The sequence below is a fragment of the Meriones unguiculatus genome, chromosome 2 (genome assembly GCF_030254825.1).
Source record: "Meriones unguiculatus strain TT.TT164.6M chromosome 2, Bangor_MerUng_6.1, whole genome shotgun sequence".
NCBI lineage: Eukaryota > Metazoa > Chordata > Mammalia > Rodentia > Muridae > Meriones > Meriones unguiculatus.
Window position 1 is genome coordinate 30,036,399 of NC_083350.1, and position 17,054 is coordinate 30,053,452.

The 17,054-nt window shown below is 39.0% G+C and overlaps 1 protein-coding gene across 1 annotated transcript in view; it reads right to left on the reverse strand.

Annotated features, from left to right (window-relative positions):
- The window catches only part of Adamts19 (ADAM metallopeptidase with thrombospondin type 1 motif 19), a 209,915-nt gene that overhangs the window by 119,840 nt on the left and 73,021 nt on the right, over positions 1–17,054 (reverse strand). The window contains exon 7 of the mRNA XM_021634122.2: positions 8,490–8,533. Coding sequence (XP_021489797.1) covers positions 8,490–8,533 — 44 coding nt within the window. The remainder of the gene's footprint in view (positions 1–8,489; positions 8,534–17,054) is intronic.

A 17,054-nucleotide genomic window follows, 5' to 3' on the forward strand; every position in this document is an offset into this window, starting at 1 on the left:
TTACTACAAAAACAAGAAGGTCATCTAGGGATATAAAAGTACAATTAGGCAAGTTATGAATGTGATATTGATGTCATTACAAATGTCAATATTACAATACACCTTCAGGCTCTTTTAAATAGTAACTTACAATACTATTGACAGTAAAGTTTCTATAAACACTAAGGAAAAATGACTTCCAGCATAAAAAAAAAAGAATTAAAAAGTGTAGTGACTCCCTTGATAAAGAGGTGGAATACTCCGTAGATGTTAAAGTATTGTTTGTATTATAATATGGTGCTTGTCTGAAACTCCTTTTATGGAAAAAAAAATATGTAACAAAGCTTAAGGAAAAGGAAATTTTCCAGTACTAGAAAAAGTTCTTAAAGTTTCAGATTTGAGACTCCAGGCAATGTCAGAAGTTGCCACAATCAGGGTAACAAGTGACAGGATTTATTATCAGACATAGCTTCAACATGGTGGGGAGTGTAGAGTCTATAAGATGAGAACTGAGATCCCTGATCAAATGCGAAAATTAGAATTGCTGCTATTTATTGTTTTTAAACATCCATGAAAATAACTCGAAAATGTTGCCATTACTGAAAATCAGCAAGGCAGCTTGGAATCAACAACAACAACCCCAAGGATGCTGGGAACAAACTCGGTTAGAGAATTCAGATTCCAAATACTGTGAATGTAAGTGTGAAGCCATGAATATAATATAAAAATGGGTCCTGCACCAGGGAATATTTTCTCAGCCCGGAAAGCATGACTTCACCATCTCAGCAAGCACAGAGAGGGAAAACAAACCCACTGAATGAGGCCTCGAAATAAAATGAAAATTAATCAAAGAAATGGTCCACAGACATTATGATAAAAAACACAAGACCCATCTTCACAGGGCCAGCAAATTTAAAATACATCTTTTGGACATATTCAGCTTACAGATGAGTTTCCTTATGATAATCCATATCAGAATGTTAGTATAATGAATTGTTTTTAAGAATAAGGACTTGTACTGACATATGTTGAAATTTGTTCAAGTATAGACACAAATGTTTATTATACACAGGTATCATATACTAGCATGATACATGATATGTAGTTGTAAAAAGTACGTGAAATTAGGTATGATTAACACCAAAGGTTATAAATAGCAATTTTAAAAGTTTCAGACGGAGACGGGGAAATGTAGGAGGGAACAGACACCTCTGTAGGACACTGAGGACACAAGCCCTTCCAAAACTCAAGACTCCACGAACTTCAGGAGCTAGCCTGGTGCTAGTGAGAAGTGGTATGAGGAGGGTATGAGGTCCCTGAGCTCACTGTTCATGAATGGTTATTAGTGTTATTGTGGCAATGACTTGGTTACTGTGAGGCAGGGTCCTGAGGAAAGCAGGTGTTCAGCCTGATTTTCCTGGTGGCCTGTATGCTCACTTGCCATCTATCTTGTTATGACCGGGAAGGAAGGCTCTATTAGACGTCAGAACTTCCTGTCCCCAGAACCATTATCCGGGCTCTGTCATTTATGTTATAGCTTCAGAAAACAGATAAAGATATAGTACATAAGACAATGGATGAAGACATTAACACTGAAGACTTTTAACATTCAAAATACAGAGAACTAAAATAAATGGGACTCCAGGTTATGAAGCGATAGAGTGCAGCTATTCAAAAGATCCAGCAATAATATTATGAGACTAACAAAAAAGGGTAAACATTACTTTAAAAATCCATAAAAGAATATTAAAGCAATGCACAAGCCTAAAGAAAAATGCCACAAATATATTGGATTTGCTTTAAATAAGTAAGGAAGACAAGGCAACAATAAAGTAAGATAATATTTCTGCTAAATGCTTTATTAAAAAACAGGCTATTCTGAGTTGAAACTAAAGTTATAAAGCTAGATTTACTTTTTATTTTTTAGATTATAACATATCTCCTTTTCCTGTTCTCCATCCAATGCCTTCATTATGTCCTCCTTGCTCTCTTTCAATGCTATCCTTATTTTTATTAGTTATTGTTCCATGCATATATGCATACATATGTATTACTAAATATAACCTGCTTGATCTGTGTAGGGATATTTGCATGTGTGTTTGCACGGCTAACCACTAGGTATTGGATAATCTGCTGGTGTGCTCTTCCCTGGAAAAGACTATTTTCCCCCTCTCTCAAATTCCTTAGTTGCCTGCAGTATTTTGTGTAAGGTTGAGGCCCCCCAGGCATTCCCCCATCCACTTTGGCATGGCTATTGGTGTCATCATTGTCCAGTGCCTATTCAGACAGTCAGCTGGTGGGAATCCATGGGTGTAGCTTATGACATTGTTGGGAGACCTAATCTCACAGCAAACTCCCTGATCATCTGGCTGCTACAATCTTTCTGCCCGCTCATCCACAATGTTACCTGAGCCTTAGGTGAGGGAGTATTTTATAGATGTATCCAATGCAGCTGGGTTCCACAACTGCAATTTGTCAGCATATGGTTCAACTTAAGACCCACTCAGCAAGAGGAGAACTATGCCTGGAACTAGAAAGCTAGCCAACTACTAAGTACTACTGAAGTTTTAGATTTTGAAAAAGAACCTAGAACCCCACTTTAACTAAACTTCTGTAATTCCTAACAAAAATCTGAGCATTTGTCCTTACACTTAAATTAGCACACTCCTTCCCTTATCAACAAAACTTCTCTTTGCATCAGACATGGACAACTACAGAAAGCCAGGACTAGACTTTTTTTTTTTTAAAGCTTTGATCAAGCTTTACATGAAAGAAGTAACATTTTAAATACAAGCGTGAAAATACATGCAACTTGCATACAACCAAGAAGTCAAAGAAAAACCAGAGATAATCCGTAGGGGGAAAAGGTTATTATGCAAATTGTGTAAGGCAAGAGGTGCATCAAGAAGTGTCTGGGCAAGAGCCCCTGGTGGCCACTTCCCCATGACGCCCCACACTTAAAGGACATTGAACTACCTTCCCTGAAGCTAAGGAAATCGTGGGAAAGTTTCAAGAATATCCATATCAAAAGACACCCTGAGAAGATTGCCTATGTTGTTCCCCTGTGTCTTCTAAGAAGGCTAGATGAAGACACTTCCCACTTCGGAGATGGAGAGAAGAGCAAGCTCTGATGTTGGAAATGAAACCCAGCACCTGGATACAAGCTGAAAGGCATTGCTGATCCTTATCGTAACTGGAACTGTATCAGGCCAGGCAGCTGCGATCCCCCAGCCTTGGCCATCTCAGGTTGTGAAGACACACTACTCTGCTGCTATTACTGACTATAACAGTGTGTCTGGGACAGAGTTTGCCTTGCAGTGCTTACACAGTGAGCAAACACCCAGTGGAGACTCCTGGCAACCATGAACACGGCACTAGCCAGTGTTTAAATACTGCAAATGTTTAGACTCAGAAAGAAAGAAGGGTCTGATTAGAATTTCAGGAAAGACATGGACAAACAAAGCCAGGGAAGGAAGAATGAAACAGTAATTTACCCCTTCAATAATCAGATGATGTCATACAGCAAGATCTTTTAGAAAGCTGTGGCCCTATCTGATTCTCAATGTGACAGAATCTGACAGGGTAACAGTGAGTACGGAGGAACATGCAGAGAATTTTAAAAAGCTGCATGAAGCTTGTGATGGCATACTGTGTCATACACACAGGTAGTAAAAATGTGGCTATATGGAAGAGATAGACGTATTATCTAGAACAATTAGAGGATTTTTGTGATAAGAGCAGCTAAAGCCACTTATTTATCAGTGTTGCCAAAAGGTGAGACATAACCCTGAAATGTCCTAGAATGATTCTCTTTTTAACTCCAGCGACAGTGGCTAAAGTTGGTTATTTCTCAAATATGGCAGGCATATTTTTCGCCTTAGAACTTCTCCACCTAGTTATTCCTATGTCTAGAACATTCTCTTCCTTGGCAAGTCTCTACAGGCCTTCAATACCCCCCAACCGATCTCAATGACTATTTTATGAGGGCTTATGTTGATCACATTTAAAATCATATATTCCTTACTCCCATGGTAAAGTTCTGCATTTTTGTCTCCCCCCTGCCCACAGAGCTCACCCTTCCTCCTTATCCTCCCACTGAAGACTCTTCTGAGCTGCAGTGTCTTCATCCACACATACACCTTGGAAAAACCACTCACTTCTCTGGGTTCCGTGGCAGTCAGTCACAGTAGCCTCAGAACTGCCATTTCGGTCTTCCACTCTGGATAATCAATTACTATTTTTAACAGTTCCCATCTCAAACCATCTTGTGTGTATATATATATATATATATATATATATATATATATATTACACATATATGGTATATTCTGAATATAGCATATTTTGAAGAACTGAAGAGGTACACTTGTCTATAAAGCTTACCTGCTTTCATTTCCAAATCTCTGGCAAGGTTCTAGACAAAATGTTAGTACTGTGCAGGCAGAAGGAAGTAGAAGATGGCTCAAGCCAATGCTTAGGATTACCTGGATTTTCTGAGAGAAGGAAAGGGGTTCACAACAGCCATCAAAGTCCCAACCAGATTTTCCCCTGGTCCTGATGGGAACCACAACACTGGGGAATACCTTCCTCCTCCTCCATAAGACAATGAGAAAGGTAATATGGTACTCTTTCTCTTACATTCTAGATTATCATCTTTCACATGTGCTTCTGACTCCTCTTGAGAATAACAGAGCCAATCACTTCATTTTGGAAGAGTAAACTTTCAAATTCTTAAAGTTTATATTGAACCAGATTCCACTGACAATGCTTGTTGTTTTTATCTTTTAAAACCTACAAATCAAATACGTAAAACGTGAAATTTTTAATCCAGCTTCTATTGAAACAAGAATCCATAGTTTTGTGGAATACTGAAAAAGCTATGTATTGTGAGGAGAAACTTTCTGTAGAATCTCTACAAACATGTCTGGAAATCAGTATTTCCCTTTGGGTAAGTCAGAGTTCTTAGGCTCTCTATATGGTTTTACATTCAAAAAAAAAAAAAAAAAAAAAGAGCTGGCTTTAAAGATCTTATCTGCCTTGGAGGTGAACAACCTGACTTTAAAAAGAAGTTAAGATTACTCACGATTAATTTTTGTGAGCACACAGATGAAAAATGTTGTGGGCTTATTACATATAAATCAGACATTTGTGCTAACACATGTTACATGATGTTATATTTTATACATTATATTATGTACTAAACGCATAGTATATAATGTTATATGCAATCATATTCTGAAAGCATTAAACAGGAACAAACGTCATGTCACCAAAGCTGTAGAATACATTTGTGTACTGGATTATTCTTTACTTCCTTTAACTATAAATACTCTGTATTCCAATGAGACTAAAAATTTTAAAAATTGCATTAACCCTTGGCAATGAATCTAGTAAGCTGTTGATATAGAGCCCAGTGAAGTGTTATAAGGCGAACACAAATGTGTTCTAGGATTTTCTATTTTGTTGATTAAAATATTTAATGGCATTTCTGTTCTAGTATTTGCATATATCTCTATAATCTACCAAAAGCAAAATCTATGTGATTGAGGGGATAGTAAACAAAAATTTTCATTTTTCTTACCCTCTATGAAGCATTTCAAATGTAACTTCTCAAAAATAGCTACAGTTTGTAAAGTGAATCACTTATTCATATAGCTCCTAACATAGATTCACACCTAATTGATTCAAATGCATTCATATATTCCTTTTGATCTAGCTGATGATCAAAATACCCTATTATTTAAAATTAATTCTCAGCAAGTAAAATTTATTTCTGAGTTTACATTTACCATATCTGATTTTATTCTAGAACCTTACTCACTAATTTTTCCACAAAGGACTCTGTTTGAAGCCAGGTATGGTGCTGCACATCTTTGGTTCTAGTGCTCTTAAGGCAGGGCAGATGGACCCGTGAGTTCAAGGCCAGCCTAATCTACATACTGAGTTCCCATCCAGCCAAGGCTAAGTGCTGAGAGCCTTTCTCACAACAAGAACAAAAGAAGCCCCTGACATCATGGCCACCAGTTCTGGGATAGAAGCTTACACGCCAAAGAGAGAGAGGCTAACCAAGCAAATGTGCACTTCCATTCTTACTACATGAAGGCCTTGTGTAACAGTAAATGACTCACGTTATAGTGATGAGCTCTGGGACCAAGGCCCACACACTCTCACAGTAACAGTGATGCAGACTAACAGCTGACCATTCCTCAGTGAATAACAGCATGAGACAGACGCCTCCACATACATAGTGCCTGTAAGAAGCAGGTGCTTTGCAGGGGTCATGGGGTGGTGACTGGAGGGAAACTCTTGCTTTGGGATGTTAAATAAAGTGTACCATCTTCAGAAAAGCAATAAACAGCAAAGGCGTGACTTAAACAAAGACGTCTGACTTCAAAACCCATGATCTATCTATCCTACCTTAGAGCCTTCTTCATCTGCACAATGTAACGATGAAAAAACAGAGAGCTCAGATCTTAAAGGAATTAAATGAAATATCCTCAAAAGTGTTTCTGGGATTACAATGCACACCTCAAAGTTCTCCTCTGCTTTTAAACATTGTTATCTTCTTCCACATAGAAAACAAACCTCTAGCATCGACTCAAAGCCTTTAACACTTGTCAATACCTTCGCACGTGTCATGTGAAGGTCATCATCAACCACTCTTTTTCTAAACTAACGAGTCTTGAATCCATTCTGTTCTCTTTCTTTGTGCACTTGTGACGACTCTGATGTGTAAAGCCTAAATCCAAATCATTTATAAAGAAAAGGTGAAAGAAGTCTCGTGTTCCAGGAAAACATCTGACAGAAATGCAGCCCTTTATAATTATATTCGGATATTTAAAAACATTTATAGATAAATATGTTTGAATTTGAACTGGAAAGTCCTTTGCTTTACTAGCAATTGCAACCTCATAAAAAAATTGACAAAATATCAATGCTTACCTAATTCTTTGTGTGAAGGCCCTTATACAGCTACTTAAAACCAATCAAACCTAGAAACATCTTTCTCATAAAAACTGAAAAAGTAAAGTAGATCCATGTACAATCACCAGGAAGCAAGAGGAAATTTCCTTGCTGCGACATAGCACATCCTCCAGCAGTCAGGCATACAATTGCACACAGGTCTGACTGACATGGTCCTATATATTTGTGATCTGCAGACTGATGGCTGGATACACACACATACTGTATAATGGCTGAATTTGTTCTATTTCTTAACAAATCACAGAGAGACACCAGCCATTTTCCAGATAATACAGAAATTACTAATATTGTCCCTTAGTCTTTTGTTTTGTGACTGAATACATGTTGTTTACCCACGTCTAGAAATAACAGGAAAAAAAAAAAGACTAAAACTGGCTTAAATAATAGAGATTTCTATTGCTCTCACTTCAATGAACCCAGACATTAAACTAGGTTCCAGGTTATACGCAATGGTTTAAGTGTCCACTGGGAGAAAGACATCTCCCTTTTCTCCATTCTGCAATGGAGAATGCTGTAATTATCATGGGCCTGCTTCCATTTGCTATTACAGTGACTACAGTTATAGTATTCTTCATTAATATCTGCTGGGTACATAGAGGAACCATTAATGGCTTGGTGAAGCAAACATAAGACAGTTTTCAGTACCAACCAGGGCAACTTCATTTGCTGAACTGGCATGGGCCTAGCATCCTAATGTCCTGTTCTGGAAGGGTAGAGGCTACTCACACATTATCTGCTACCACTTAAAGAGCCGTGTGTGTGTGTGTGTGTGTGTGTGTGTGTGTGTGTGTGTGTAGGGGATAGTAACATGGCTTTCTAAGTGGAGGAAAGTGTATCTCTAGTGAGACAGGAGTGACTGATGATCAAACATTCCATGGTTAGGATGATTAAAGCCATGTTGTATTCTAGTGTTTGGGAAGAGGAAAAGAAAAAAAAATGAAAGGTAGATGGTGGAAATGTGAGGAAGACTGTCTCTGGGCGAATTTAGGTTCCTTGCATGTCTAGCTCTCATGTTACCGAGAGTCCTTTCCGAATCAAATAGTCCCTAATTCCGTCATCATCATTTGTTTTGTAACTTACATTTCACATTTTCCCCAAGAACTTAAATGTATGAAAATGTTGAAGAGAAATTGAAATAACAGAACTACTTAGAGCTATTTTAAAATATCTAAATCTTTTTATTTGGTTTCTAGCCATCTAAAAACGTTTTATGTGTAGAAGAGTTTTGCCTGAATGTATGAATATGTAGCAGAGACATGCGTGGTGCCCACGGGGGCCAGTAGAAGATTGGATCCCCAAGAATTGGAACTGTGGGCTGTAGCGATATGCCATGTAGGTGCTGGAATGAAACACGTTCTTCTGAAGAGAAGCCAGTGCCGTTAACTGATGAGCTAGCTCTCCAGCCCCATCTATCTGTTTTTAATTGCTCATTTTGCAATGAACGAGTTAACAATCAAAGAAGGGTGCATATAAGCTCTCCAGTGCTCCAGTGATCCTCAAACTGAAAAATTTTCCAAGATACTTACCCACAGTATCACATGGCTCATCTTTGTGGACACAGAAATCTTTCCTAGAAAGGAGAATAGAAAGTAGAAGTAAGGATAGATCTTTTCAGATGATCACCAGCCACCATAAAACTTATATTCACAGTTATATGAACCACGTCATCAACTCCCTCAAATTTAATATAACTTAGGAGACTAAGGAATAGATCTGAAAAGACAGTTCATCAGAATTTAATAACAAATCTGAGGTATCTTCTTATTTAGGAGACACTATTTTAGAAATAAAACCATGCTTTGTTTTAAATTTTTCTATGAAATTTCATTGTATTGTTAAAAAATTACTTTATAACATTGGGAAATAGCTTAACATGAAAAAATATTATAACACTACTTTGTATAACAAAATAATTTCAAGTTCAGAGCTTAGAGGTAAGGAATATAACTTATGGCTATCTACAGTCCTTTCCAAGAGTGGCAAACATTTTCAAAGGCTAAAATGTACTTTTAAAAGAGCATAAAGATACTTATATAATATTTATGTAAATTGGCTCTGTGAATTATAGTTCATATTTTGATTTTACTTTAGCATTGTATGTTAGAGATTATTTTTAAAAAACTTACTCTTGTTCCCACATATTTGAGATTTTGCAAACCACAGTTAAAAGAACATAATCAGAATTTGGCTTACGGAATATATGCTATATAAAATAATTGTTATTTATCTGTCTGTTGCTTATGATTAGGTATTATAGAATTTACTTAACTATCTTGCATCTCAGACACATCATTTAATGCACAGAGGAAAAACCCTATGTATTTACCTTGCAGGATAAACAATCTAGTATACACAAATCATTTAAAATATAAGTTTATTGTGCAAGTTAAGCGAGTCTTCCACAAAAGGCATTAAAACAATGTCAGACATATAGTAATTATTGGTATTTTTGATGGATTGTTTTTGTTGCTGCTATTCTTATACATAATGTGAGTAATATCCTATCCCTTATTGTTAAGTTTTAGATAATTTCACTCTTAAATATTGACACAGTTGGTTTCCCATTCCTGCATATCCATTTCTCTCTCCCTCTCCCTCCCACCACTCTCTTTCTCCATGTGACAGCAAGCATCTTTGTTTACTCTTTGTGTTCCTGAGAGATCAGAAATTAGCTTTGTTTAAAGGCCACTACCAACTATAGAATCTGAATCCCATTGTGAAATTCAAAAAACAAAACAAAACAAAAAACCGTGAAACACTTAGTGCACAGGTATGGAGAGATGTGTCAGTCTTTAAGAACTCTCACTGCTTCTTGTGGAGAATCTGGGCTCTATTCTTAGCATCCACATGGTGATTCACAATCAGGTAATTCCAGTTCCAGATTAATGCCCTCTTCTGGCCTCTAGTGCACAGGAATTCACCCACACACAATAAACAAGCAAACAAATAAACATAAAAACAAATAACTGTTGGGGGTTAGTCTGATGCTTGTATTTTAACGCTAATTACTGGCCCTCAAGATGTAGTTACTGCCTGGATACACCTATCCTTGTTGTGTAAACCTGCCTAAGACATTATACCTGGTTGGCTGATTAAGGCCTAAAACCTGGGCAGGACAGAATAGGGTGGGTGTGGCTAAGATTCCTGGTCTTTGGGAAGAGGAGACTCATGGGAAGAGCACAGATGGACAGGAAAAAAAGAGTAAGGAGGACACCATGATGGGTTAGTGTGGAAAACGAACCATGTGGGCCAGGAGAAAGGACTCTAACAATGGCATGGAAAGACCCAGAAAAAGAATACAAGCAAGTAATTATAAGATTATGATGGAAGGTAGGCCAGATGAGGATGGTTAGGAGGGTGACATTGGGTGGGAGCTGGAATGTGGATGGTGAAGTTACTGAGATAGCATAGAAGGAATTATCTGCCCAGCGTAAGGTGTTTTAAGGCCATAATAAAATCTAACAGGTGTCTGTGATTTATTTAATTGTGATAGTGGGTTAAATAAAACCACCATAATAATCATAGAGCAAATAATCATACATAATATTTAGCCAAACACCGATTTTATTTACTACAACAAATAACCTTTATAAGAGGTTGTTATACCAAAGTAAACTCCATTTTTTTTCCCAGTGGACTTTTTGTTTCATTTGGCATCTCTTTGTCTTATACCCTGGTGGTTTTTTTTTGTTTGTTTGTTTAGGTTTGGTTTTTGTTTCTGGGTTTTTTTTTTTTATTTTTTTGAGAAAGAGAGTGTATGGGTGTGTGAGTGAGACAGACAGGCAGAGAGAGGGAGGGAGGGAGAGGGAGAGAACAGAAACAGGTGGGAGGAAGGTAAGAAGGCTGGGAGTTGAAGGAAAGGAAAACATGATCAAAATGTTTAATTTAAATTAAAACAATCATAATTTCTAAATTAAAAATCTTTTAAAAACATAAGAAAATGGGGCGGAGCCAAGATGGCGACTAGCACACACAGTTTCTGAGCAGTGGGATACCTGATCTACTGAGTTGGAGAATGGAAGGACCCCCAACCCAGGAAAACCACAGCGAGGCTTTCTGAATACCAGAGAACATCGCAGGAGGTGAAAACTTTGGCCTCCGGTCACCTGGAGACTTGCTTGGGGAGGGAGAGAAAAGATCCTTTGTTCTTGCTGCACTCCCTTCCCCCAGACCTCCTTCCTCCTCGGCACAGCAGCACAGCGGACTCATCTTTCTCAGCGGAGACCTAACTGCCTGGGGTATACAGCCGCTGAGACGGAGCCCCAAACAATTTAGCTGCAGACAAAAGCCAGCAGTACGTACCCCGGAGTCCCAGATTCGCGCAGCGGCTGCACCATCCTCCCAGGGCGCGAATCTGCTAGACACCATACTAGCTCCGCAGGATCGCCATCACGGACGTACGACCCGCCCAATCCCACAGTGACAGAGAATACGCTATATACTCACCGAAACCAGGCAGAAACGTCATACAACCTGGAAACACCAGGCACTGGGCCTCCCAAGCTTGGAGAGCACAACGAAGAGATCCCAGGACTTCCCAGAAAGCATTGGGACTAGCAAGCCAGTCTCCAGTTACAGCAGGACGTGGCAGCGGAGCAGTACTGAACTGGCGGGGCACCACAGCCCTCCAGTTTAAGACTAACCAGGGCCAAACCAGAGAACAGAGAGCCTGATTACCCCATCCCTGCTGAAGTGACCACCCTGAAATCTCCAGCTGCAGCAAGACCTCAGAACCTGGCAGTGACAGCAGCACAGAACTGGCGGAACACATCAAAGAAGCAGGGCCAAACCAGAGAGCAGAGAGCCCCGGATACCACGATCTCGGCCAAGAGACCTGCCTGTAAGTGAGTGCACCCTTGAGAATCTGCAGTTCCCCAGATCCTGGGTCCTTCTAAATCAGAAGCCAGGCATCGAACCCCCCTCCCACCCACATACCCACTTTGGGAAACAGAGGGGCACTAGGGACATTGAAGTTCCTGCCCTGTGGGCCTGATTGAGGAGCTAAGACAGTTAATACCAGAAATTGTGCTGCGATCATCATTAGCGCCTGCGACATATACAGTACAGAGCCCCTCCCACACACTCAAGGGTTCAACATTAGCCATCACTCTGTCCCTCGAGAAACTCATCCACGCACACTTACACACACAGTCACACACGCGCGCGCACACATACACACACACACACACACGCTTGCATTTGCCCCGTTTGCGCCTGCGTACTTTCCTCCCACAGGTACAGCTAGTCCTCAGCACCCGCTGAGAGTGCTCAGCTTCCTGAAGAACTCTCCAGACACCAGAGAGAGACAGCACCAGTCTGATCTGCAGAATCCAAAAACAAACAGGGAAGGTTTCAGATAAGCCAATGGCCAGAGGTAGGCGAAAGAACACTTCCAACATAAATCAGGACATCATGACTTCACCAGCAAACCCCAAAATCGATGGATACACCAATTCAGCAGAAGCACAGGAAAATGATTTTAAAGCCATGCTTGCCCAATTATTTGAGGCTCATAAGGAGGAAATGAACAAGTCTTTCAAAGAGATGGCCAGTCAATTGGAAGCAAAGAAAGAAGAAATAGACAATATCCTTAAAGAAACACAGGCAAACATAGCCAAACAAATAGATACACAAGTAGAGGAAAAATTAGTGGCATATAAGAAGGAAATGAAAAAAGAAATAGAGGCCATCGTAGAGAGACAGGAATCCAAATTCAAACACATGAAAGAAATGGTGCAAGGCATGAAAACAGAATTAGAATCAATAAAGAAAACACAAAATGAGAAAACCCTTGAGCTGGAGAACTTGGAGAAAAGATCAGGAACCACAAAAGTAAGCATCACCAACAGAATACAAGAGATGGAAGAGAGAATCTCTGGAGCTGAAGACACACTTGCAGAAATGGATACTTCTCTCAAAGAAAAAGTAAAATCAGAAAAGTTCCAATCACAAAATATCCAAGAAATCAAGGATACTATGAAAAGACAAAATCTAAGAATAATAGGAATTCACGAAAAAGAAGACTCCAGACTCCAAGGTCCAGAAAATATTTTCAAGAAAATCATAGAAGAAAATTTTCCCAACTTAAAGAAAGAGATGTCCATAAATATACAAGAGGCCTACAGAACTCCAAATAGACTAGACCAGAAAAGAAACACATCACGTCACATCATAGTCAAAACACTAAATCTACAGAACAAAGAAAAGATATTAAAAGCAGCAAGGGAAAAAGGCCAAGTAACATATGAAGGTAGACCTATCAGAATCACGCCGGACTTCTCATCAGAAACTATGAAAGCCAGAAGGGCCTGGGCAAGTATCATGGAGACTCTAAGAGATCACAAATGTCAACCCAGACTACTATACCCTGCAAAGCTTTCAATCAACATAGATGGAGAAAACAAAATATTCCATGACAAAACTAAATTTATACAATATCTACACAGCAAACCATCCCTACAGAAGATACTAGAAGGAAAACTCCAATCCAATGAAAACAAATTCACCCAAGAAAACAGGGCATACAGATAATATCCCAACAAAAATGAAAAGAAAACAAGCAATGAATCAGGGTTAGATCATCGACTCCATTACAAAAGGAACTAACATGCATTGGTCACTATTATCTATCAATATCAATGGACTCAACTCACCAATAAAAAGACACAGGCTAACAGAATGGTTAAGGAAACAGGATCCAACATTCTGTTGCATCCAAGAAACACACCTATGCAACAAAGACAAACACTACCTCAGAGTAAAGGGCTGGAAAACTGTTTTTCAAGCAAACGGTTCCAGAAAACAAGCTGGAGTAGCCATCCTAATATCTAATAAAATAGACTTTCAACCCAAGTTAATGAAAAAAGATAAGGAGGGCCACTATATTCTCATCAAAGGAAAAATCCACCAAGAGGACATCACAATCTTGAATATCTATGCCCCAAATACAAGAGCACCGACATTTGTAAATGAAACATTATTAAAGCTTAAATCATACATTGATCCTAATACCTTAATAGTGGGAGACCTCAACACTCCACTCTCACCAAGGGACAGATCAACTAGACAGACACCAAATAGGGAAATAAAAGCACTCACAGAATCCCTAAATCAAATGGACCTAATAGACGTCTACAGATCATTTCACCCAAACTCAAAAGAGTACACCTTCTTTTCAGCACCCCATGGAACCTTTTCCAAAATAGACCATATAGTGGGCCACAAAGCAAGCCTCAACAGATACAAAAGGATTGAAATAATCCCTTGTATACTATCTGACCACCATGGACTAAAGCTCGACCTCAACAACAACAGAAACAACAAAAAGCCGACACGCACATGGAAACTAAACAACTTACTACTCAATGACAGCTGGGTTAAGGAAGAAATAAAGAAAGAAATTAAAGACTTCCTAGAATTCAATGAAAAGGAAGGCACAACATACCCAAATTTATGGGACACACTGAAAGCAGTGCTCAGAGGAAAATTTATAGCACTAAGTGCCTGCAAGAAGAAATTCGTAACATCACATACAAACAACTTAATGGCCCAACTGAAAACCCTAGAACAAAAAGAAGCAGATACACCCAAAAGGAGCAGACGGCTGGAGATAATCAAACTAAGGGCTGAAATCAATCAACTAGAAACAAATAAAACTATCCAAAGAATCAATGAAACAAAAAGCTGGTTCTTTGAGAAAATCAACAAGATAGACAAACCCTTAGCCAAACTAACTAAAAAGCAGAGAGAAACTATCCAGATCAGCAAAATCAGAAATGAAAATGGGGACATAACCACAGACATTGAGGAAATCCAAACAATTATTAGGTCATACTACAAAAGCCTATATGCCACAAAATTTGAGAATCTAAATGAAATGGATAATTTTCTTGAAAGATTCCATCTACCAAAACTAAGTCAAGATCAGGTAGAAAGACTGAATAGCCCTATATCTCCCAAGGAAATCGAAGCAGTCATTAACAGTCTCCCCTCCAAAAAAAGCCCTGGACCAGATGGCTTCAGCGCAGAATTCTACAAGACCTTCAAAGAAGTGCTAACTCCAATTCTCCTCAAGCTATTCCACAAAATAGAAACAGAAGGAACACTACCAAACTCATTCTATGAAGCCACAGTCACCTTAATACCTAAACCACACAAAGACCCAACAAAAAAAGAGAACTTTAGGCCTATCTCTCTTATGAACATTGACGCAAAAATACTCAATAAAATACTTGCAAACCGAATCCAAGAACACATCAAAGATATCATCCACCATGACCAAGTAGGCTTCATCCCAGGCATGCAAGGGTGGTTCAACATACGGAAATCCATCAATGTAATCCACTACATAAACAAACTGAAGGAGAAAAACCACATGATCATCTCCTTAGACGCCGAAAAAGCATTTGACAAAGTCCAACACCCATTCATGTTTAAAGTCTTGGAGAGATCAGGGATACAAGGCACATACCTAAACATAGTAAAGGCAATATATAGCAAGCCTATAGCTAACATCAAACTCAATGGAGAGAAACTTAAATCAATCCCACTGAAATCAGGGACAAGACAAGGCTGTCCATTGTCCCCATATCTCTTCAACATAGTACTTGAAGTCCTAGCCAGAGCAATAAGACAACTAAAGGAGATCAAGGGGATACAAATCGGAAAGGAAGAGGTCAAAGTGTCACTATTTGCAGATGATATGATAGTATACATGAGCGACCCCAAAAATTCAACCAGAGAACTCCTTCAGCTGATAAACACCTTCAGCAAAGTGGCAGGATACAAAATCAACTCAAAAAAATCAGAAGCCCTCCTATATACCAAAGACAAAAAGGCTGAGAAAGAAATTAGGGAAACAACACCCTTCACAATAGCCACTAATAACATAAAGTACCTTGGTGTGACTCTAACCAAGCAAGTGAAAGACCTGTTTGAGAAAAACTTCAAGTCTCTGAAGAAAGAAATCGAAGAAGATATCAGAAGATGGAAAGATCTCCCGTGCTCATGGATTGGTAGGATTAACATTGTGAAAATGGCCATACTGCCAAAAGCAATCTACAGATTCAATGCAATCCCCATCAAAATACCAACTCAATTCTTTACAGACCTTGAAAAAAAGATTCTCAGCTTCATATGGAGAAACAAAAAACCCAGAATCTCCAAAACGATCCTGTACAACAACAGATCATCTGGAGGTATCTCCATTCCTGATCTCAAGCTGTACTACAGGGCAACAGTAATAAAAACTGCATGGTACTGGCATAGAAACAGAAAGGAGGATCAATGGAACCGCATAGAAGACCCAGAAATAAATCCACACACCTATGAATACTCGATATTCGACAAAGAAGCCAATTCCATTCAATGGAAAAAAGACAGCATCTTCAACAAATGGTGCTGGACCAACTGGATGTCTACATGCAGAAAAATGAAAATAGATCCATATTTATCACCCTGCACAAAACTAAAGTCAAAGTGGATCAAGGACCTCAACATAAAACCAGATACCCTAAATCAATTGGAAAAAAAAGTGGGGAACAACCTAGAACTCATTGGCACAGGAGACAACTTCCTGAACAGAACACCAACAGCACAGGCTCTAAGAGCAACAATCAATAAATGGGACCTCATGAAACTGAAAAGTTTCTGTAAAGCAAAGGATACCGTCATCAAAACAAAACGACTGCCTACAGATTGGGAAAGAATCTTCACTAACCCTTTATCTGACAGAGGACTAATATCCAGTATATACAAAGAACTAAAGAAGCTGAAAAGCAGCAATCCAAGGAATCCAATTAAAAAATGGGGAACAGAGCTAAACAGAGAATTCTCTGTAGAGGAATATCGAATGGCAGAAAAACACTTAAAGAAATGCTCATCCTCATTAGCCATCAGGGAAATGCAAATCAAAACGACCCTGAGATATCACCTTACACCCATCAGAATGGCCAAGATGAAAAACTCAAGCGATAACACATGCTGGAGAGGTTGTGGAGAAAGGGGAACCCTGCTCCACTGCTGGTGGGAATGTAAACTGGTACAACCACTCTGGAAAGCTATCTGGCGCTTTCTAAGACAAATAGGAATAG